The sequence below is a fragment of the Muscardinus avellanarius genome (genome assembly GCF_963383645.1).
Source record: "Muscardinus avellanarius genome assembly, chromosome: 7".
Classification (NCBI taxonomy): Eukaryota; Metazoa; Chordata; class Mammalia; order Rodentia; family Gliridae; genus Muscardinus; species Muscardinus avellanarius.
The window spans coordinates 20565901-20590658 of NC_137793.1; the positions used below are offsets into that span (position 1 = coordinate 20565901).

General features: G+C 48.5%; 1 protein-coding gene across 2 annotated transcripts in view; it reads right to left on the reverse strand.

Annotated features, from left to right (window-relative positions):
* SLIT3 (slit guidance ligand 3) overlaps positions 1–24758 on the reverse strand; it is a gene marked incomplete at both ends in the record, with an annotated part of 608792 nt that overhangs the window by 21226 nt on the left and 562808 nt on the right. Inside the window, 6 exons of one of the 2 annotated variants that reach the window (XM_080699310.1) lie at positions 552–689; positions 5091–5184; positions 8711–8850; positions 12591–12688; positions 20395–20519; positions 23076–23239. In XM_080699310.1, coding sequence (XP_080555436.1) covers positions 552–689; positions 5091–5184; positions 8711–8850; positions 12591–12688; positions 20395–20519; positions 23076–23239 — 759 coding nt within the window. Of the gene's footprint in view, positions 1–551; positions 690–5090; positions 5185–8710; positions 8851–12590; positions 12689–20394; positions 20555–23071; positions 23240–24758 lie in introns of both variants that reach the window. The other variant, XM_080699309.1, reaches the window with a different exon arrangement.

A 24758-nucleotide genomic window follows, 5' to 3' on the forward strand; every position in this document is an offset into this window, starting at 1 on the left:
TTTGGAAATAGTGTCTCACTAAGTTGCTGAGAGCCTTACTCAGTAGCTGAGGCTGGCTTTGAACCTGCGCCATCCTCCTGCCTCAGCCTCCCAAGCTCGGAGATTATAAGCGTGCACCCGGTTTCTCTGCATATTTTACATTTATACCACCCAGTGGCTGCTGATGTGCATGGAAATGTTCCTCAGTCCATCCCCCCCTGCATTAGTGTGATCCCTTCCTCCCCTCCCTGGCATGGCTTTTCCAGTGGCTGACCCCAGGCCCTCCCACTGACCTCCATTTTTCTGCAGTAGGGACACTATAATGTCTATGCTATCTAATGAAGAAACATATCCCAGCAGTGTGGGCCCGTGACTACACCACCCTGCATGCTGAGATCCAAGATGGTGGCATTGGCCAGTAGATGGGCTCATGCTCAGGCCTGATATGGGCTGGAGCCTGACCCAGCTGCTAGAGAAGTTGCCTTAAGTAGCTGTGGGGTGGGCTGGGCCTGGTCTCTATGCCCTGCCAGCTGGTCCAGACTGAGCCCGTCCTGAGGAGATCTCCACCATACCTGAAGCCCTGGGGGCAGATGCAGCTGTAGCCATTGACGGCATCCACACACTGGGCCCCGTGGAGGCACCTGTGAGCCACACAGTCGTCATCGTCTGTCTCGCAGAGCTTTCCGCTGTAGCCGGGGACACACTCGCACCTGGAACACAGGCAGAGTGGAGCTGTTTTTCAGGGCTTGTTCAGCTTCCTGGCAGTGGCCCTCATACTCCCCTTGCAGGTGGCCTCTGCTCCCACCCCATCAAATTCCTTAAGGATCCACCAGGCCTAGCTCTTCTATTGGGCTACCCTGGTGGTCCACAGCCTTGGCTCCCTGAAGTCAAGGTCTATTTATTTCCTTCAGGGGGGTGAGTCTTGTTTTTAGGAGCCATGTTGAGGAGCACAGGGTGAAATTATACAGCTTTTGGCTTGGATTGGCCACCTGCTACCTGGAATTGATGTTCAGTTAATTTGGTCATTGAAAAAAAAAAAGCGGACAAAATACACAGTTGTTTTAAAAATCAGGTGAAGGCTAGGCATGGTGGCACATGCTTGTAATCCCAGGCTGAGACAGAAAGATTGTAGGTTCAAGGCCAACCTCAGCAACTTAGTGAGGCCCTCGGCAACTCAGCAAAACTGTGTTTCCAAGTAAAAAATAAGATAGGGCTGGGGTCGTATCTCAGAGGTAGAACACCCCTGGGTTCAATCTCTAGAACCAAACCAAACAACAAAAAAACCCATAAAATCCAACCTTTTAAGCATTGATTTTGAGGCTACTGATGAGGTCTTTATTTGGAATTAGAGAAGCTATTCTCACTTTCAAACTAGGCATTGAAACTCTGGAGGAAAAGTTTACATTTTTCTTCACTCCTCCTTCTCCCTCTCCTCCTCTTCCTCCTCCCCCTTCTTCTTGTGCGATAGCTCACTCCACATGGGCATGTCTAAAATTTTTTTCTTCTTCTTTGTTTTGTAGTACTGGAGATTGAATCCAGGGGCCTTCTACCATTTAGCTATATTCACGCCATGGTTACTTTTTATTTTGAGACAGGGTCTTGCCAAATTGTCCAGACTGGCATTAAATGTGTTGCTTCAGCCTCCCAAGTAAATGTGATTATAGGCATGTACCACCAAGCCTGGCCATATATCTAACTTTATTAAAAAAATTTTTTGGTGCATTGTAGTTGTACATCTTAATGGAGTACAAGATGGTAGAGGCATACATGCACACATCACCTAATTAGCCCTTACCCAATTCTCATCCCATTCTCTCCCCGCCCCTTCCTCTCAAAGTCAATTACATCTCTAACTTTAATGAGCATACAAAAACCTAGGGGTATTGCTAAAATGCAGCTTCTGACTCAGGGAGCCCAGGCAGGTCCCGGGAACCAGCATTCCCAACAAGCTCCTATGTGATGCTGCCGCTACGGGCTCACGGGCCCCACGGTTAGCTCCCCAGATCTGTCCAGTATTTCTCCATTGATCTAAGAGAAGCAGCTGGCAACATCCCTGGCATTCCCTATTGTTTTCAAACGGTTTAAAAATCTTTATCTTATTTTCTGTTAAAGTATAAGGTTTGTGTAATTTTAATATGTGCTGGATCTATTGATTGAGGACCAGGGCAAGTAGGCAGTGATTTCCATGGTTCCAGGCCATTTGGAGTCTCTGGATTTTGCTGAGGAACCAGTCAGCTGGATGGACCTGCAGCTCCACTCCTTCACCCCACGGTGCCTCATGGGACGTGGGCATCGGCTTCTCCGTTCAGAGACTGCTGGTGTTCACTGAACTGATGTACCATGCTGACTCCGAGCGAGTTTTCAGTGCATGCTATTCACTGCGATCTCCAGATTGGTTGTTATTTTCAGTGTTTATGGACAGGTACAACCTGCCCTCCACTGAGACCTAATTAGAACATATGAGGAGACCTCCAAGGACAAGGATCTTAGGCAAAGTGGCATCGACTGCAGCTCTCTCACTAATGTCCCTCTAGGCTGCCATGGGAATGAGTAGTTTGGAGACGAAAGGGGAGGGGCATCCGACTGCACTGGGAGAAAGGATTATTGATTTAAATGCATTTGAATAGAAAAACCCAATATTACTGAGCCGTCCAGTGGGCCTTCTCAAGATAATGTCTCCTAGCAGATGTTATGTATGAATAAAATACCTTAGCTTATGGAAGCCTGCCTGCTTGCTTTCTTTCCAATATTGTGCTAGAACTCAAAAGGTCTTGGTTATGATGCAGAGTGAGGTTTCTAGGAACGAGTTCCAGGGGATTATTCTTCATTGCTGAGTAGAAGTCCCACCTGGTGCCTCCTAGAGGGGGACGTGTGCGGGTGGAGGAGATGGGATGGGCATAGGGAGGGACTGATGCTTCCTTTAGACTGATGCTTTCCCCTGGTGATGAGCTTGGGATGTCAACACAGAAAAGGAAAACCCCGGAAAAGCCATGCTCACATCCCCTCACACCTTCTTTACTATATAGACTCTTCTTCCTGTGGGCCTCCCTCCTCTGAGTCTAGTTGGATTTCATCATTCTTTGGGGTTCACCTCATAGCCCACTGTTGAGAGGGGGTTCCCTCTATGTCCTTCCTTCCTCAGAACCCCAGAAAATCCTGAGCCAGAATTATGGGCCCAGAAATTCATCCATCCACCCATCCTTCCTTCCTTCCTCCCTTCCTTCCTTCCTTCCTTCCCCCTCCCTCCTTCCCTCCCTCCTTCCCTTTCCTCCCTTCCTCCCTTCCTTCCTTCCTGGACTGAACCCAGGGTAATTCTAACTCCATGGTATACATTCAACCCTCTTTTATTTTTTTTTTGAAACAGGGTCTAAGTTGCTGATGGTCTTGCTAAATTGATGATGCTGTCCTCAAACCCGTGCTCCACCTGTTTCAGCCTCTCAAATACCGGGACTACAGGCATGAAACATCACACCCAGAAAATTCCTTCTTTTCTATACTTTGGATCTGTTTCAAATTTCTCTCCCCTAGGTGCACAGCAACAGCCTGGAGAAGAATAAAAGCACTCACGATCCCTGCAGCGCTGTGCACAATGGAGATTTGTGGGCTGCATGGCTAGCCTGGGGACATGTAGAACTTGTGATTTTTAGATTCTAGGATTTAAGAGTTTCCAAGTAAAAGTCCCAAGATTTTACTGCTCCAAGAGCCCAGAGTTCTGAATCACCAAGATTCTGTGATTCGTGATGTCAGCAGCCTGGGGCTTTCTAAGATTCTGGGTTTCTGTGAAGTTTTAAGCATTATAGTATAGAGTCAGTATGTCAAACACCCAGGGTCTGAGAACTTGCTGCCCTGTGATTGAGAACTAGACAGGATCGGGGTGAAGACAACTCTCAGGTCCATTCAGACCTGCAGTCGAGCTTCCACTCCCAATGCTGGGGTTGCCAGTGGGCCGTGGGCTGCCTGGCATCCTTAGAGACTCAGCACAGAGCAATGAGTTCCAGACCCAGGTCCGTCCTCCCTTGGGAGGCTCAGTAGGGATGCACTGGTGCTTGCCAAGGCTGCATCCTGAAGCCCCAGATGCTCTGGTCTCTGCCTGCTCCCCATACTTTGAGTGATAGAGGTCTCCTTCTTGTGTTGGACAGAGAAGGAGCAACTGCATGGGGAAGGCAAATTTGGGGACAGAAAATGCATTTTTAACCAGATTATTCTGGCACTCTCCTACTGATATCAGAAAACCCAGGTCCTGGGGGTCTCAGGATTTCTTCCAGAATAGACAATGGATTTCATGGCAGAGGGTAGAAGGAAACAGTGGGAAGAGAGCCTAGGAGGGATTTCCCAGGGGTGCCATTTGGTTGACTCTTGGGATAAGGAGAGCAAGACCGCCCTTCCTGAGGCAGCTTCCTCATCCATCTGAGCCTTGCTCCCGTGCTTCTCTGACACCTACCAGCTCTGCTAACCCACCATGGAGAAACTCCACCCATGGCTGTGGCTGCAGAACTGGGTTGGAGTCCCCCTCCGCACAGGTGCATGAGCTAGCAAAGTTGCCGTAGCCTTGGGGAGGCACAACCCTGAGGAGGCCGCTCACTGGCAAGGTGACCTGGTGCCCTTGGATGGCTTCTGCAAGGTGTATCCACTTTGATTATGTTTTTTTTTTTTTTTTAGCTCCAGACAGGAGAGATGGACAGGTGGAGAGAAAAAGAGAGAGAAAGAGAGAGAAAGAAAAAGAGAGAGAGAGAGAAAGAAGAAGGAGGAGGAGGAGAAGGAGGAGGAGGAGGAGGGGGAATTTAACTATCTCTGTGTATTGGCAGAGGCTTAGAGCAAGAAATACCTAAAATAGACAGAGGCACACACATAGCAAAACAGAGACAGATGAGAGAATCAAACCATGGCTGAGTCAGAGATACAGAAAAGCATGTGATTGTGTGTGTGTGTGTGTGTGTGTGTGTGTGTGTGTGTGTGTGTGAGAGAGAGAGAGAGAGAGAGAGAGAGAGAGTGAGAGAGAGAGAGAGAGAGAGAGGGAGAGAGAGAGAGAGAGAGAGAGAGAGAGGGGCAGGCACTGAGATTCTGACTCAGAGCCTGACGCCATGACTGTTGGAGGCAGGCCCGTGCCTTACCTGAACCCTCTGTCCAGGGAGATGCACTTGGCCTCGTGCTGACACAGGTTCATCCCAGGCACACAGTGGTCAATCACCTCGTCGCACAGCTCACCTGAAGGGAGGGGGAAGAGAAGGCAGGGATCAGGCCAGAAGGCCAGACATCTAGCCCCTGGTCAGGAGATGGTCATGGACATTAAGAGCCCTGCATTCTTCTCTTGGGGCATCCTTCTCTCCTCTGCCTCAGTTTCCCTGGTGGTGATAACGGGAAGGCCCAGTATTCATCCTGGGAGCTGCCCCAGCATCACCACTTGGCTATTTTACTAGATAGTTCAGGGGCTGCTGTAGCTGTAACCACAGCTCAGACCTCGACCTTGGTCTCTGCTTATTCATTTCATGCTTTCATTCCACACTGATTTACTAAGCACCTCCTGGTGGGAGGCACTGTGCCAGGTGCTGGGGACAGAACAGTGACCCAGCCCTGTCCTTCCCTGTGACTTAGTGCTTAGTTGGGGAGATCTGCAAACAGGCAGGCAATTATGATACAGAGCTGTGAGTGCAACCACAGGATAAACTCCGAGGAGGCACAAGGATGGACCACAGGCTCCTGCAGGATGTGGGAGGAGGCTTCCTGGAAAAACAGACCAGCCTCAGCAGCACAGTTCACCTGCTGCAGACAAGGAAGCCTCTTGGGTGTTTCAGGAAAGGAAATGTGAAAGGAATTTGAAGTTCTGGTCTCTGGATACATTGCCTTTGAAGTTCACAGGACTGCAAAATACCTAATGTGTCATAAATACCCAGGCGTGGCCCTTGCATGTGAGCCCTGACATGTTCGAGGCACCTGAATGTGTTTTAGGAATGTAGGGATGGGGCCGGGAAGGCAGGACAGCATCTCCCAAGCAATGTGGAATTTTAAAGTCTGATTTCTGAATTTACTCAAATTCCACTCAGTTGAGCCAGGTGGAGAGTGATCTAAGAGAGGGAATCTTCCAACCATGGAAATTGTCTTGGGCCTGGTGTGGTTGTGGGAGCAGGCTTCCTGGCCCACTGCTCCCAGGGGTAGGGCAGGAGGACCCGAGGGCTGGCTGGGTGCAACAGTGGGTACAAGAGCCCCAGAGCCTGTTCACTGCTGTGGTGGGGATAGCCCACCTCTACCCCAACCTGAGAGGGGGGCCCTGGATTTGCCTCTCCATGTTCCCCCCAGGTTCTCAAGGGACAGAGGCCTATTCCTCATAGGCCTCCAAGGGTCTGTGTAGGACTTGGATATTTTTCTAGGACAGAAAAAACACAATGTTCTACCGTCAGGGATGAAGTGTGACAAGCTCACAGAGCATCCAGGTCCCCACGGACACCACGTGGGGTATCTCTGGGCAGAAGCAGCCCCTCAGCTCCCCTCCCACTGCCCATCTGCTAATTTTGACTCCTTCTGCCCTCTCCTTCCTGGCTGCTGGGATTGGGCTTCTCATATATCTTGGATTCTTCTGGAGCAATGGTTTAACTCCATGTATTGGGCCCTGTTGTCTCAGGTAGACCAGAAGCCCCTTGTGGGCTGAGGGCATAGTTGAGACTTCTAGGTGTCTCTAATGGTTAATTCATTGCTCTGTGAATAGTAGATGCACAATAAGTGTTGCTGGTTGCTAATGCAGCTGCTATTGCTCACAGCTCTGCTCTCAGAAGATGGAAGATGCTGGGCCTAAGGAAAATTAACCTGCATATTCTCCCAGGAAAAGGTTTATCTGGGAAAGTACTCCTCTCAAGGGCCTTGGCCCACTCCAGCATCCCAGGTTGTACTCAGGGATCCCTGGCTACTGGGCTGGAGGCTTGGTAGCAAAGGATGTGAGGGCAACAAGGACCACTCTGCTTCCTTCTTGGCTTCCTCCTGCATTCTGAGGACTGCCTTCATTCATCACTATAGCTCCCCAATCCTACTTTGTTCTTGACATGAAAGCCAGGTTCCAGTGGACTAGGGCATTCGAGTTTCTTAGTTACGCCATCCTTGTTTTCTCCATGCTTAGGCTAGTCTGAAAGAGGTTTCGAAACCTGTTTCTTATGACATAATATCCCAAGGTTGGCAATGGTGCTCTGGGGTGGGGTAAGACGAAAGTTCTGTGATCCAATAAGCTTGGGAGCTGTTGGGTTAAACATACCTAAACAGCTTTCTTTAAAGCAGGACATTTTTAGAACCTTGAATATGCTAATTTGTATTAAAAAGCTCCAAAAAGAAGGTTATTATTTCTTCTCTTCTCCTTCGCCTCTCTCCCTCTCCCTCTCCCTCTCCCTCTCTCTCTCTCTCTCTCTCTCTCTCTCCCTCTCCCTCTCCCTCTTCCTCTCTCTCTCTTTTGCAGTACTGGGGATGGATTGAACCCAAGGGCGTTCCACCTCTGTGCTATAACTCCAGCCCGATTTTTTTATTCTCTATTTTGAAACAGGGTCTCACTAAGTTGTGGAAGACCTCACTAAGAAGCTGAGGCTGGCTTTGAGCCTGTGATCCTCCTGGCTCAGCCTGCTAAGTACTTGAAGTGTGCACCATCATGCCCAGCTAAAAGAAGGTAATTATGACATGTAGTGCTTCCTAAGAATTTTTTTTAAACCCATGGAGCTTTTTCCTCAAAGAATCCATGGAATTCCAGTCTGGGATATGCCACTTTAGTTTGATCTCATAACAAGGTAGGTTGTAGCTGGCATGGTGGCACATGCCTGTAATCCTACTACTTGTGAGGCTAAGACAGAAGGATAGCAAGTTCAAGGCCAGCCTCAGAAACTTTGGGAGACTTTCGGCAACTTAGAGAGACCCTGTTTCAAAATAAAAAAAAAGTAAGAGTGCTGAGGGTGTAGGTAAGAGGTATAACACCCCTGGGTTCAATCCGTGTAGTAGGTTGTGTTTATACCAATTGGTGACATTTTGCTTCAAAACCTAATGATATCATTAACTGTCCTTTTTAGGAGATAAAGGTGTTGGTTTTGGGGGTTGGGGGGCCGGAATATATTCTCGAGGATTCCTCTTGTGTGGAACCCTCTCCTATTCCCCAGTGGGACAGGCTCTCCTCTGCGCTCTTCCAGCCCCCTGGGCTTACATGGGACACATTTTCTGTCCTTCTACTGAAACCACATCTCTTTCTACTTGACCATGACGCCTTATGAGAAACTTCATCTTGCTCAGTTTTGCACCCTTAGCTCCTAGCAGAGTGTGGATAATGCAGATTTTTAGCAACAGTGGACTAGAACTGAACAAAGCACAGGTACAACTCAGGCACCTCTCTGCCAGCCTCGAGCACACCGGGCCTCCAGGGTTCCTCACGGAGGGGCCAGAGGTCAACTCAAGCAACAGACAGCTAGGACCTCTTTCATAGCGGGAAGGAATAGGGACTTGCTGGGGTGGAGGTACCGGGGAGGCCTCTGTGTTATGTCCTGGATTGGGACCCCAGTGTCTGTCCAGGGGGAGGAACGAGGTAAGGTCCCTTCCTTTATTTATATATGAAGCTACATATATCAATGTTACCAATAGGAGAGAGAGGGAGCGGGGTGGGCCCCAGAGGGAAACACAGTGCTGTGTGTGTGTTTCTAATACTCTGACCCTCACTGTGATATATAATTACAAGCCTGTCTGCCCCGCCTGTCTCCCACGCGCCCCTAGGCTGCACCTGTGTAGTTGGGTGGGCACAGGCATGAATAGTTGTTGATCCCGTCCACGCAGGTGGAGTTGTTCTCGCAGTCGTTGTCCTCACAGTCGTCTGGGTTGATCTCACACTGTTGCCCCTCAAAGCCCAGGGGGCAGGAGCAACTGTGGGGCGACAAGGGGGAGAGGGGCAGAAGGGTACAGAGGAAGGTAGGGGTGGGGAACATAATTAGTCAGGTCTTTCCTTGGGATGGAGGTCCAAGATAGCATTTAGGAAACACAAGGCCTTGGGGGCCTGAGCAGAAAGACCCTTAGGAACCTTCAAGGTCATTTCGTCCAATCCCCAGTCTCCAGGCAGTATTCTGTTTCCCCTGGTGCTGGCTGCTCTCAACTCAGAGACCAGCAAAGGTGCTTGCTACCCCACTGGAAGTGGTTATCTGGACATGGCCTAAGTTCCTGCAGTGCTGGCTGCTCTCAACTCAGAGACCAGCAAAGGTGCTTGCTACCCCACTGGAAGTGGTTATCTGGACATGGCCTAAGTTCTTGCAGTACTTTCTTGGACCGTCCTTCCTGGGCTCTTCTGTGCCATAGCAGTTTTTTTTTTTTTTTTTTTTTCAGACAGGGATAGCAGAATACATTCACTTCCCCACCCCCTGTCATGATTTCTCTCTCAAGCAGCCTTTTCACATCTCAGGGGAGCAGGGCATCGTGGCCAAGGTCACAGCTCTGCAACCAGGTTTCCTGGGAAGGAATTCTGGGCTGCCACTTCCTAGTTGTCTGACCTCTAGTACTTGTAGAATTAAATTGAGTTATACAAGCAAAATACTTGGAACACAGTGTCCACCGGAAAATACTCAGAACATGTTACCCAGCTCTAGTTCTAGGAAAAACTACACTACCTCCTAAGCTTTACCTTGGGGAGCCCATCTTTCCTGTATCTTTATGTATCAGGCATTCTGAGTGCTTCAGAGCCCGCTCTGGCTCCTGGAGGACCAGGGATGAGTGGGAGGACCCTCTCCTGCTAAGTTGGAGGCCTCCTGTGAGCTTGGCTTACACCCCACAAGTCAGTAGGATGTGTTTCCTTCCTTCATCTCTGGTGTGTTAAATCTTTCAGAGAAAAGCTTTATCCCCCTCCTGTGCTCTGCCCCAGGATTGGGTAAGTGAAGAAAATTAGAATAAAGCCTAGGCAAAGAAGCAAAGAAGCAGGGACTGGTGGAAGGTGACTGGAGGTGGTTAAATAAATGGTGCAGGGAACCTTGTCCTGTCCATGGCCCAAGTCACCCATTCAGGAGTGAGGCCCTAGTTATAGATGTGAAGTCTAGGCCTCTGCTTGGATGCTGCTCTGATTTGGGACATTAAAAATAAACAAAACAAAACATCCTAAACTAGTAGGAAGCAAATTTCTCCGGTCCTAGAATCTTACATTACCTCTTTCTCTACATGCTCTATATTTTTTTTTTGCAGGTCTGGGGATGGGACCCAGAGGCATTTGACCTCTAAGATACACCCACTGCCCTATTTTTTATTCTTTATTTTGAAACAGGGTTTAACTAAGTTGCGGAGGGCCTCACCAGGTAGCTGAGGCTGTCTGCGAACTGATATCCTCCGGTCTCAGCCTCCCAAATGCTGGGATTACAAGCGTGTGCCACCACGCCTGGCTATCCTCTATTATTTTACAAAAGGTCAATGGCTTCTTTGGTCTGAGCTCTTGAGGTGGTGGGACAAAACTGCTCTTATTCCTTTTTTCTGTTGGGGCCCTGGGTGTCCATGAAGAAGGCTACTTCTTAAGGACCAGACAGGACAGGAGGTCAAAGATCTTAAATGAAGAGTTCAAAGACCTTGGCTCCTGGCTTTCTTGAAGATCAGCCTCTTGCGTTCTCTCCAATCTTAGGGTGGCCTGGCAGCAGGCAACGGCAGAGCGGCTGGTCAAGGGGGTGTGGGTCACCAGTGGAGTGGACAGAGCAGCCAGAGCCTCCTCTGTCCTCACTGGGAAGCCTGGGGGAGTTGGCAGGGAGGCTCCAAAAGTAGGTAGTTAGCTTCAGGGACTTAGAGGTCGGGTTGCATCTCCCGTCATGGTCTCCTGAGTTGCCTCTGCTTCTTGGGAGCAGACACAAAGCACCATTTGCACGAATAGGGAAGTGATGCTTCCGGAATTCTGACTCGTAGGAGGCATTATGGGTTTGACTATGTCCTCCAAAAGAGAGAGAGGCTGAAGTCTGAGCCCCAGGACCTGCACTGTGGCCCCTATTTGGAAACTGCATCCTTGCAGAGTTAAGCTGAGGTCCTATTGGAAGAGGGCAGATCCCTAATCCAACAGGGCGTCCTCATAAGAAGACAGACACATGAAGGCAGAGGCGTGAGAGAGGCATGTAATGACAGAGACTGGAGCCCTGCAGCTGCAGGCTAAGAATGCAGGATCCACAGCGAACAGCAGAAGCTAGAAGGGAGTGAGGAAGGACCCTCGGTGCTTGCAGAAAGAGCACAGCCATGTCTGTCTGTGGTCTTTTGCTAGGCAGCCATGGGAAAAGATCCCAGGAGGGAAGACTGGGCTAATCTTTTCTTCCTGGTGTTCCTCCTGGCGGTCTGTGCTGGCCTGACCTGGGAGAACACGCCTCTTCCTTTTGGGGCACACGTTGCTGTGTGGATCTGGGCCCTTCTCTTTCCCCATTAAGTTTTAGAAACATTTCTAGTTCATTTGGAACTCCTCAAAGATGGAAGATGGAAAGGGGATACTGGGAGACACATTATCACCCTCAGGGGGAAGTTCTTCCCCTCCTGCCCCCGTTCCTCGCCCACATGGGTGGCCCAGAGCCTGGCTTCCTGCCCTGGAGAGGTGCTTCCAGGCTGGGGTGGTGTGGCCACCCCTGAGAGTCCCCCCCAGGGTTTCTCCTTGCTCCTGTTCTGAGTCAGCAGGGGAAGTGGGTGGTTTGTCCTGCCCCAGGCAGGAGCAGGGACTCTGCCTTGAATTTCACTTGTCAAAAGTAGAGTTAGATGGAGCTAGCTGGGCAGGAGGACACGTGGGCGGGCTGGTGTCCTGCGGGAGGACAGCGGAAGCCCAAAACCTGCTTTCTTCCACAGAACACACAGCAGCCCCTGGCCAGGTCGCTTTTGAAAATGAAGTGTTTAGGACCAGAGTTTTAGCATGTCTGCCCAGAGCTTGGCATCAGGGCCTGCGCTGACCGTCAGGTGGCTGGGGCCTTTCCCGTGGTGCCCCAGGAACCGTTTCCTAATGGCCCGCTCCTGCCAGGCCATGGGCTGGGGAGCCAGGGCATCTGACAGCTGCTGGGAAGGCAGGAAGTTGGAAGGGGGGGGGACCTGAGGTTTGAGAAGAGGCCTGATCCCATTCCTACCACAGGAATAAAAACAACTTAGATGGCTTCTGTCCCTGTTTTTTCCTGAGACCTTATAGAAGACACAGGAGCCTGGGTCAGGGTTTGTGCCCTGGAGCAAATCAATCTCTGTGCCTCAGTTCCCTCATCTGTTCAATGGGGATAGTGCCTACCTCGTGGGAAGAGTCATGAGAAGGTTTAGACAACGTATCACTCATCAATGCCTGGCATGTAGGGAGCATACCACTGATAGCACCTATCACTGTTACTCATCATCCAGCAAAGGGTAGCGGGATTGCCAGGCTGCTGGGTCTTCAGCCAGCCTGCCGTCCTTCTCTGACTTTAGTGAGCAGCCATGGCTCCCGTGCAGACCCCTGGGTTTGGAGAACAGTGGGTGGTACCGGGATTCAAATCCCAGTGCTGACACTGACCAGGTGGGAAAAGCATTTCTCCCTTTGCCTCAGTCTCTTTTCTGTGCAGCGGGGTGGCCGTGCTTCCCGATGGGGTAGCGGGAGCCCAGACAGCATTCCCTTGAAGGAGGGGTCTGTCGCCATGCCCTCCCGGGAGGGGTGTTACCTGAATCCATCCTTCTGGCTCTCACTCAGGTGGCAGGTGCCTCCATGTTGGCAGGGGTTCTGTATGCAGGTGTTGATAGGCATGGAGCAGTCCTTGCCCTGGGGAGGAGGGAGGAGCACTGGTGAGGGAGGTGGTTACCATGACCCAGGAGACCCCTGGGATGAAACTGAAAGAGATGGTGGAGAGGAGGCCGCTGGAGGCCCGGATCTCCAGGCACTCCACAGAGGGAAGGGAAGGAAGGTCAAGAAGCCAGAAGTCCTCCTCCGTCCTCAGCTATCAGGCCAGCAAACCTCGGTTCACACTGCAGTGCCACTGTTTGCTGCTGACTGACCTGGACCTTACAGAGCTTCTTAACCCCTGACAGGGCTGTCACGGGAGTGCAACTCGAGCTGTCATGTGAGGAAGCGCTGCAGGTATGTCACGGAGCACATGCACAGCAGGCATTCTGGGAGTGCTAGGATGTGGTATTATTGTCTCCTGGAGGTTTTTTTTTTTTTTTGTGGTACTGGGGATTGAACCCAGGGACATTCTACCTTCGAGCTGTACCTCCAGCCTGATTTTATTTCTTATTTGGAAACAGGGTCTTGCTAGGTTGATGAGAGTCTCACTACTAACTGAGGCTGTCCCTTGAACCTGCAATCCTCCTGTCTTAGCCTCTCAAGTAATGGGATTAAAAGTGTACACCACCATGCCCGATTCTCATGGAGGTTTAAATATAATCCATAACTTGAGTAGGGCATACTAAAGTGTAGCCACAGATCTTGTCTCCTATAAAACTATAGCCCCCACTCCCCTTCACTCAGAATTCATCCTTGATTCTGAGTGGAGTTCAGGCCTTGGTGTTTATTCTAAAGTTCTGCAGGTGAGTCCAACGTTAGGCTGGGCTGACACCTTTGCTGTAGTGTTTGGAGGGAGGTGGATTCCTTTGGACCAGGCTACTTCCTCTTTAGAGGATGCTTGATCTTTGAAGGAGCCAGGAGGATCGTGCTGGGCAGATGAAGCAACAAGGACAAGGTGCTGAGGAGGGTGCCCCAAGGCAGAGAATATGGACATCAGACCCCAAGCATCCCAGGATGCAGCCTGGCTCTTCCTGGCCCTTTGGGTCTGTCTTCTACCTTTGGGCTGAGGACCAGGGCTGCACTTTGAGTACTAGCAAGTGGTCCTCTGCAGTGCTTGGTAGCACAGGGCCTGGGGAGGTGTCCCTTGTGTCAATTTCTGGGCCACGGTTCAGTGGCCTGGTATATGCCAGGTGGGGGTGATTGGGGAGCGCTCCTGCGGCTACCACCACCTGCTCACCATCTGCCTCAGCACATCCTTCACTCTACTGCTGCTGCCAGAGCTGGTCATGGAATGGAACTGGGGTGTCCTGGCCAACTGAGTCTGCCCAGCACAGCCTCTGCCATGGACTCTCTCAAATGCTGGGGCCTCTGGCATCCTTGCCAGAAGCCGGAAAGCATGAGCCATGTCTCTGCTTCTTAATAAAAGTTCATGCTCCATCACATAAAGGGCCATCTAGATTCTCAGAAGAGAGTAGGAGTGCCATCTGGGGTAGTATCTGGATTCACCCTAAACCCAAGCAGCACGGGGCCCCTGCTGAAAGTCAGTGTGTGGAATGGGAACTGTACGACTAATTCCCGCTCACATAACGAAGCACATTTCCATTCCAGGCCCCATGCTAAGTGTTTTATATTCATGAGCGCATATAATGTTCACAAGAACCCCATGAGATTCGTACAATTGTTATTACACTCATTTTTACAGATAGGGAAGGCAGACTCGGAAGGTCAGGTAGCAGGTCTGAGACTGCATGGCAATCAGCAGACAGTAGCAAGGGGCTGAATCCAGATGGCCGGCTTGGAGGCCGAGCCCAGCGCCCCCTCGCTGGACCACTCCTGCCCTTCTCAAAACTCTGTTTCAGAACAGGGCTGATAGGGTTGCAAAGGCTAGGTGGCTGTTTTGTGCCTTGAGGAAATGACTAGTCCTCTGAGCCTTGTTTGCATCCTTTACAAAATGGGAATAATAACATGGGTTGAGTATATTTAATTCAAAAATCCAAAACCTGAAACTTTTTTTAATTTTTTATTTCTTAGCACTGACACATCACGAGTCAAAAACTCCGCATGTGCCTTCTTGTGATGGGTCACAGTCAAAATGCAGGTGCAGTAACAATACTGTAGAACATCACAGGCCACACATACAAGGCATGTACGAACAAAAAGGAATGTCATGTTTTGACGTGGGTCCCATCTTTAAGCTCTCATTATATATAGGCAAATATTCCAAAATCTGAAAAAAAATCTCAAAATTTTTGGTCCCAAGCATTTCAAATAAGGAATAGTCAAGTCTTCCTACCCCATGGGAGTTCACTAGTGATTCAAAATAACTGCAGTGCACCTAAGCAGGTGATGGTGGGTCCGTGAATAGCAGTGAGGATGGCATGACTATGGCTGGGGTGTGAGGCAGGGTTGAATGTGGGTAATTACCACACTTTTCTGGTTGGTGCTAAATACTTCAGGGGTGTGTGAATGGGTGGCAGAGGTGTTAGACAGATGAACCAGGAAGGGCAGGGCAGAAGAACCTGGAGAAGGTCAGGACAGGACTTCTCTATCTCCTGCCTGGGCCAACCTCTGCTCTGGGGAGCTTGCAAATATTTCCAGGTTGAATCCTCCCCTGGGGGTAGAGGTGGTGGGGGGAATGCAGTTGGAAGTCTCCTTCAGCCCTTTATGCTGAGCACAGAAATCCAGGAGGCAGATCCCAGTGCTGATGACATGGTAATTGGGCCTGGAGGTGGGAATTTCTGTCACCTATGTGTCCTTGAGAAATAGTCACCATTGCCAATGCCTGGCTAATTAGCCTGATTCAATTCTCTTCGGCTGCATTTCTGCTCAAAGCCACCAGATTTGTGATACTCTTTGGTCCTCCTCTGATTTCTACTCCCCACTCTACCTCGTGTGTATGTATGAGTGTGCGTGTGTGTGTGTGTGTGTGTGTGTGTGTGTGTGTGTGTGAAGGACATGGCTGGAACTATTGGCTTTCTTTAAAAGAGACTGTAGACATTGGAAAGCTCTTTCTGAGATGGGGCCGGGAGGGCTCCTCTAAGACCTTGCTACCCAAAGTGCAGTCTTTGGGCTAGTAGCCTTGGGGAGATTATTAAAAATGCACAATCTCAGGCCTGACTTCAGGTCTCATGAACCAGAGCGTGTGTTTTAATAAAATCTCCAGGGGATCCTTGTGCACATTAAAGTCTGAGAAACACTTCTCTGAGACACTGAACATATGTGCGGGAAGCTAAAAGGCTGAGAAAGATGCATTTTATTTTCCACCTCTTAGAATAGCGGCAAGATAGTTATGCTTTGGGAAATATCTGCTGAATCCCCTTTTCATCCTGACAACAGCTGTGCAGGTGAGGAGGATCATTCCCTTTTACGGGGGACAGCGAAGCGTGTCGAGAACCAGGGACTAGTAGGGTGTCAGGGATATAGGCTTTCTTGCAAAAGGTAGCTGGGTTCTGGCTTTAGCTCATGTGCTTCTAGCAGTGGGAGCATGGGTAAGTTTTTGAATCTTTACAATCCTTAGTTCCTTCATCTACCAAAAGAGGACAATAAAACTTATTCCCTAGGATAATTAAGAGTACTACATGAGATGATGCACTTAAACTCCTTCACAAAATGCCTGGTATTATAGTAGACTCGACAGTATATGACACCGAATGTTGAGCTGTGGCTGTCCTGCTGTTTTTGTGATATTGTGACCTCCCAAGGTCAGGCAGCTGGTGGAAGAGAAAATCGAGGTATCTCGAACTGGCTATGGATGCCTCAGCTTTGAGCTTGGTTTTACGTGTGACGAGGGATCATTGTCAAGTTAGTGCGCTTCCAAAACTACTACCTCAGTCTCTCTGCTTGCGGGGACTCTCACCCTGGCAAGAAGGAAAGCACACGGAGGCTGAGTTTGTTCCCCCATCGGTTTTACCTGCCCTGCTTTATAGTTGAGGAACCAGGCAGGGGAAGAGCAAGGGCTGTCCAAGGTCATGTAGTCAGGTAGGAGAGGCTCCAGGGGACCCTGAATGCATTCTTTCCACCCCCAGGTGCTATTTTTCTCTGCCTTGGAGATTCAGGCAGGTCCTTAATGACCAGGGCCATCACCCTCAGGCCTGCAATCACTGTACTAGCTGATGGGCAGGGAATGAAGTAGCCAAGAGTGTACGTTCTGGAATCCTTTGGCTCTGAGCTCTGAACCTCAATTCCCTTGCCTACTAGGCTTAGTTTCTTCAATTTGCATAGTAGGAGTCCTTTTACATTTTAGGGCTTTGAAGAGTATGAGATGGTACATCTACCTGGCTTGGTGCACTGTCAGTACATAGTAGGCACTCAATAAAGGATGCTGCTAATATTGCCTATGCTGTCGTCATTGTTATCGTAACCACCATCTTTATCATCAGCACCATAAACACCTTTGCCATCATTTCTACCACCATAATATCACCATCAGCATCAACGTTATTATCATCATCACCATCATCACCCTCACACTTATCATCATTGCCACCTAGTACCCCAGACTTGCCTAAGCCCAAAGGTTCCTAAGGGTCAAAAAATATTTGTTCAAGTGCTTTTGAAGTCTATAAGATGTTCAGAATTTCATGAACAAAGTCAGAACAAGTGGCATTATCCGGCAGTGGCCATTATAGACACACTCTTTGAACAGACAAGACTAGTCAGGTTGGTGTCATAGTGTGGTTAGGTGTTGTTGGAAGAAGACTGGATTATCAGGCTCAGGCCAATTTCAAAAAGAAGGCAGCAACCCTCAGAATGAGTGCTGCCTATTTTAAAGTCCTTATCAGCAAAGCCAGGAAGGAAGTGTAGAGAAGAAAAAAGACTGAGGTTCATTAATGGAAAAGCTACATGGAGCTATGTGATGTGAATATAACATTGTTAACCTGGATACTCAGTATTGAGCGGGGGAGGGAAATGGGGAAGTGAGGGGGAAGGGCACCAAGTACTGTATAAATAAATACCATTGTCAACATGATCCACATTATGATGTGATCATCAGACTCCAGTGTACCAATAAAAAATAAACAAATAAATCAGAACCTTACAAAATAAAAGGGGGATGATACTATCCACCTTTGAAAGTGATTATAAAAATTAGAAAAGGGAGCCAGGCATGGTGGCACACGCTTGTAATCCTCGCGCTTGAGAGGCGGAGACAGGAGGATCGTGCAGGTTCGAAGCCAGCCTTGCTGGCTTAAGAGACCCTGTTTCCAAATAAAAATATAAAAAATAGGTCTGGGAGTGTAGTCCGGAGGTAGAAGGGTTTCCAGGAAACCCAGTACCACCAAAAAAAAAAAAAAAAAAAAAAAAAAAAAAAAAAAAAAAGAAAAGGGAATAAACGTGTAAGGTCTAGTTGAATGCCTGGTCCTCTGTTGATGGTTAAAAGCAAACCATGTATGGACTGGGGTGGGTGGCTCAATGGTAGAGCACCTGCCTAGAATGAATGAGGCCTTGAGATCCATCCCAGCAGAGAGAGAGAGAGAGAGAGAGAGAGAGAGAGAGAGAGAGGGAGGGAGGGAGGGAGGGAGGGAGGGAGGGAGGGAGAGAGAGAGAGAGAGAGAGAGAGAACGAGAACTAAAGATGTATGCAGATGGGAATGTTTTGGATGCAAACCTCTCAACTCAAGGAGAAAGACTGAAGGTCCTTGACAGTCCACAGTGTTGTAGGTTGATAATCTCCAATGAAATCAGCAGGAGGCCATCTGTGAGTGGTGGCTCATCTCATGCAAAGGTGGAGGTAAAGGTAGTGCTTACTCAATGCCGGGTACTGTGCTAGGTGTACTGTGTGCATTATTGTACATTTCATGCTCACAGCACACCTGTGAGATGGGTTCTGGTGTGCAGAGGGGAAGCTGAGGTGAAGTTGCTGGCCAGGACACAGAGCTGGTAAATGACAAAGCTGGAAACCACATGTGTTTCTCAGAGTAATTCCACAGCCTGCGTTTTTTTTCTATTGAAACCAGACAAGGACATTTTAGAGGGACTCTACCCCTGAGCATGTCCCCTCTTAATCTCTGTTTTTCCCTTGCATCTGTGGGTGTGTAGATCCCTTGGATCTCTGTGGTGAGTTTGAGGCTTTGGAATGGCTGGTTTCAAAGGAAATCCTTGGGCTCTCTTGTCCCAGGCCCGTAGGTGGCACTCTGGCACTATCTGCTAGACGCATGGCCCCATCTGAGAAAGCTACCAAGTAGCCCTGTTTCTCAGATGGGGCCTCTCAAGCTTGTCCCTACATAGGCACAATCCCTCTGGGGATGGAGACACAGCCATGGCAGCCCCTGTCCCTCAACCTATACGGAGTGTGAGCACTGGGTGGGCTGTGGGGCTGCCTTGAACTCTTTGTTTGCCCAGTGTATTCGGATGAGTGCCCTAGGAGGTTGGAATCTGGGATGGTCCTGCAAAGAGGATCGAGCCACAGCTTTGCTGACCCAGGTGAGACATGGCAAGCAAAACCCTGGGGGTGGTGATTTGGCATTGGAATAATATAGTCCTGGGTCTTAATCAAAACCCTGTTTGGATTAAGCTTTGGGAAATTGAGTCAAGACACATCAAGAGTCTGAAGCCCAGTTTTCACATGTGTGCAGAAAGTGGGAATTAATGAGACTTCTTTTTATAGGTTCACCAGGAGTGCTTTCAATGAATAGGTATGGAAGCTGGGCGTGGTGGCGCACGCTTGTAATCCCAGCATTCGGGAGGCTGAGACCGGAGGATCACAGTTGGGGACAGCCTCAGCTACTTAGTGAGGCCCTCTGCAACTTAGTGAGACCGTGTCTCCAAATAAGAGTAAAAAGTAGGTTTGGGGGTGTAGCTCGGAGGTAGAATGCCCTTGGGTTCCATCCCCAGATCCGTAAAAAAAAAAAAAAAAAAAAAAGAAAAGCAGGGCATGGTGGCGCACGCTTGTAATCCCCGCGCTTGGGAGGCAGAGACAGGAGGATCGCGCAGGTTCGAAGCCAGCCACACGTGCTGCCTTAGGAGACCCTGTTTTCAAATAAAAAAATGTAAAAATAGGTCTGGGAGTGTAGCCCGGAGGTAGATGGGCTTCCAGGAACCCCAGTACCACAAAAAAAAAAAGAAGAAAAAAGAAAAAAAAAAAGAAAAAGAAAAGGTACATAAAATGCCAAGCAGAGTGCTTTGAATGGTCTATACTCTATCGATATATTAAAAGGGGGGCAGGACAATGGGTTCTTATAGTGGAAAGGAAGGATTGTCTTGGAATTTGGGAATTGGCCTGTATTTCTGGGGAGGAGAGATTGGAAAACTGGGCTCTAATCCTTCTACTGGCACCTGGGTCTTTCAATAATGTGAGTGGGTGTGGCAGCTCCCAGGCCTTTTAATTCCTCATCTCTGTACCCTCACTAAATGGGGACCATCATTTTCAGGGTAGGACTTCGGATGTGGGGGAGAAAGTTTGGAAAATCCCTGGGAAAGGAAGTCAGGGGGTTCCAGTGCTTTACTTGGAGGCACTTTAACTTTCTGAGATATAATTTTCCCTTGCTTCACTAAGAAAATACAAATGCAACTTATCTCAGAGCATGCTTGTCAGGACCACATGGTATCCTCTTTGCTTGGTATGAGTGTAACATAACCAGCAGCCTCTGCCAGTTCTGAGAATAGGAGTGTTCTGGCAAATGCTGCTTTGGGGTGACTTCTGGAGTTATCTAGGCCTCTCTGGATAGGGTCAGCCTGTCTCCTGGGGGCCAGGACAAAAGAGCGTAGGGTATAGATGGGGGAGGCGTGCAGGGCCTCCTGCCATACCTTGTAGCTGTAGGGGCAGGTGCAGCGGAAGTGCTCCACTGGGTCCTGACTGCATGTCCCATTGTTCTTGCACGGGCTGGAGAGGCAGGCATTGCACTTGGCCACGATGTTGATATCCACCGGCCCTGTGCAGCAAAACCAGGGTGTTGGCGGCACATCTCTGACAAGTTCCCTTTCACACTACCCTTTCCTTCGCCCCTCCCCATCTCTATGCCCACAGGGCAGCTGGCTCCCTCCAGCTGGCACATCCAACCTGGCTAGGGTCCCATTAATTCAACCATTGTCCAGTGAGTAAAAATCACAGTGGGGCGCCATACAGAAGCACTTCTGCAGTCAAATCAATTACTGTAATTAGCCTGATCCAATTTGGGTGCTAATCTGTAAACAAAGCACTGTAATTAGAAGCCCCCTGTGTATCTTTTCCTATTCCAGGAAGCTCTGGGCTCAGGCTCTATTTGGATCTCCCACTTCTTGGCCCCCAAACACCCTTCCTCAGCGAGCAGTCTGCAGCAGGCTCAGGAGGTATTCCCAGGCCAAAGGCATACCTAGGAAGGCCTCCCTGCAAAACCCTCCAGGTAAGAAACAGATGGCTCCACAGGACACAGCGATGAGGCTGCCACTGTGCTCAGGGATAGTGTGATTCCATGACAGCTCCAACTGTCTCCTGCTCCCTTCAGCTTAAGCACTGGTAAGAGATCATGGGCCCCACACAGCTTTGCAATCGGGCTGTGTCTTGCTGCTGCAGCCCACTTTGGCCATGAAACCTGGATATACAGGCCCTACTTAATTTAGGACTTTAAATGATCCCGGGGTAACAGTCCTCAACCTGGGCAAGGGTTGAGATTAGCACCATTTGCACTGACTGAATAGAAGGGCCTGATGGAGAGCCGTCTGTCTTCAAAGCTCCTTGGGCGGTTCCAACATGTGCAGCCAAGATTGAGAACCACTATTCGAGGGCTATTTGGGTCTTTTTTTTTTTATTATCAGATCAGATGTCTAGGAAGCAGGAGGTGAAAGACTGAAATTAGCTTGAGATCTGTAGAATGTTTTTCTGCTCTCAGCAGATGTGTGGGACACAGTGAAGTTTTAGAGGGCAATAAAGTCGATCTGTAAATAAAAATAACCACGAATGTCTTTTGCTCATCTCTTAATAGGCAAATGTATAATGTAAATGGGAAGCAAGTTTTTGAAAGAAAATTCAGAATCCCCAATAATTAAAGATATACAAAGATAACAGATGTACAATTTTTCTTTTTTTTTAACCATTCGAATTAGCTACAAAATAAGACAAAATAACAATAGCATCTAATAAAAAAGGCATTCAAAGTATACTATTGGGAGCATAAGTTGGCCATAACCCTTTTTGGAAATCAATTTGGCAGTATAAGTGAAGATCAAATGCTTTGACTCAGTAATTTCTATCCTGTGAATCTTATCTAAAGATATAATTTCAAGTAGAGAAATACCTTTATGTAGCCATGGTGTAGGAAAAAAAGAAATACTCTAAAGATTTAAGACTGGAAACTGGTTAAGTTGGAATATTACATATAGCTTGTTGGTCAAGAACATGCATCCTGGAGTTGGAAGGATCTGGAACTCTTAATTGTGTGATCTGAAGAAGTCATTTTTGAGCTGGGGATGTAGCTCAGTGGTAGAGCACTTACTTAGCATGCCCGAGGCTATGGCTTGGATCAAAATCACTTAGCCTTTTAAGCCTTAGTTTTCTCATATTAAACATGAAGCTAAATTAATGTCTGCCTCATAGAAGTACTGGAGAATTACATAACTTGACACATGAAAAGTGAGAAATAAATAAAATAGTATGTAGAAATTGCTTAATTTTGACACATAATAGGAACTCAGCAGTAGTTGGTCTTACTAGGGATGCAGTCAATATGGACAAATGTGTGCTGCAGTAAAATGAAAAATGCTAATAAAAGGTGAAAAATGAAGGTCAAGGGTGTTCTCAGTTGTGGAAGAATATGTACAAAAAGATGTCAGCGAGGAACACCCTGTGCTCACGGGTTGCCCAGCTGAAGACCCTGTACTTGCAGGTTCAACCATCCACAGATCAAAAATATTCAGAAAAAAAGGCATCTACACTAAACATGTACAGATTTCTTTCTTGGAGGTCATTTCTTCTAAGCAACACAGTGTAACAACTTTCTACATAGTATTTGCATACATATTATAAGTAATCTAGAGATAAGTTAAAAGTGCATAGGTTATATGCAAATGTGATGCATGCATCTACACATATAAATGTATACATATAGGAGCCGAGCATCCTCTTATTTTGGTATCCATGGTGGGTCCTGGAACCAATCCCCAGTGGATACTAAGGGATGACTGTTTGTAAAAATGGCGGCAGAAGCTGGGGATATAGCTCAGTGATAGAGCACGGTCAGCATGAATGAGGTCTTGGGTTTGATCCCCAGCATGGGCAGGGGACAGGGAGTGCAACAGAGGACCTTGGGGAGAGAAAGACAAAATGAGATGTGGTCCTTATCAATTTCAGCATGTGAGTCTCTGACCCATGGGGGGGAGAGAGAGAGCGAGTGAGCGAGTGAGAGCGAGCAGTGGTTTTAGAAGTCACATCTTTTGGGATGCCCAGCTCTGAAGGGCTGCTGGAAGGAGAGCTGACCCCACAGGGAAGGAAGGGGTGGGTGGGCAGCACCTACCTTTGCACTGGAACCGGTGGGTGGGGGTGGTGAGGAGGAGCCTGTCAGCCATGGACTCGGGGCTGCTGCAGCGGGCGATGCCAGGTTCCTTGTACCCCGCCTTCACCCACTCTGACAACCAGCGCAGACTGCAGTCACAGTGGAGTGGGTTGGTTCCCAGCGCCCTGGGAGGCAGAACAGAAGTTAGGGCCCCTGCTCAGACTGGCCAGAAGATCCATATTCTTGGCTATCTGGAAGAGCAAGATTTTCTGTGTTTGGCTAGATCAGGGGTGTCTGATATGGAGATGGGTGGAGAAGTGGCTTCCACTGGTGCAAAGTTGAGAGTACTTCCAATCCTGTGGCTGCGCCAACCCCAACCACGCCCCTCCCACCTTTGAGGTTTGCCTTCACTGCCCTGGTAAAATTCAATCCTCAACTCTATCCAATCCTGGCTTCCCCAGGAAGCTTTCTGAACCCCTGGCCGTCTCATTATCTGGCTCTCCTGCCCTACGGAAGGATCCCCTGGAGGATGTGTTCTGTAGAGCTGAGACCCAGAACTTAGGAAGCAGTTTCAGATCACTCAGCCATTCAGTACAGCTATCTCTAAAGTGGTATCCAGGAAGAAAAGACTTGAACTTAAGAAAAAAGAAAACCCTATTCATTTTTATTTTTGAATGATTTATAATCTGTATACATAATACATCATATTATACCATATGCACACAATATGAAAATAACTGAATAACAAGTAGAAGGAATGTGAACTTAAAAATGTTCATGGACAGAGGTAAATAGCAAGAAAACCAAAACAATAGCATTGACAATAGCAACAACCCTGGAGACTCCTGCTTACGGGAATCTTTTTTTTTTTTTTTTTTTTTTTGGTGGTACTGGGGTTCCTGGAAGCCCTTCTACCTCCGGGCTACACTCCCAGACCTATTTTTACATTTTTATTTGGAAACAGGGTCTCCTAAGCCAGCGCGTGCGGCTGGCTTTGAACCTGCGCGATCCTCCCGTCTCTGCCTCCCAAGTGCGGGGATTACAAGCGTGCGCCACCACGCCCGGCTTACGGGAATCTTAAGAGGTCTGCCTTGGGAATTAGAAAACCTGAGTTCTAGTACAAAGTCTCACTGACTTGCTAGGTGAGTTTCATCCTATCACCTTTTATTTATGGACCTCATTTTCCTCGTGTAAGTTAAGAAAAAAACTCCTGATCCAGGAGGCGGAGCGGGTAAGTATATGCCTTTTGGACTCAGTGCCAACTTTCAGTGGAACCGAGCCTCTGCTACTTAGTAGCTCTGCCACTCTTGGGCAAATTCTTTGACCTCTCTAAATTTAAATGTCATCACATATAAAGGGACAAAAATGCCTAAGGCCATAAGAAAGAAATTAGATAATTCATCTCAAGTGTTGAGCACATCGTATGTATTTTCTGGTAGTAGTTATTCCTTGTTAAGTATTTACATGGTTTACAGAGCCGGTGATGCCTTTCAAGGCATCTGAAGCAGAGAACAAGACGTTGTGGGCAGTATGGATGCACTGCTGTAAAATAAGCTACCGCCGGACCCTGAATTCTCAGGTTCCGCATCCTCAGATGTATTTCATTCAACCACTGCAGATGGGAAATGGGGTTAAAAAACCTCATCTGTACCGAACACATACAGACCTGTTTTCTTGTCATTGTTCCCTCACCAATACAGTGTA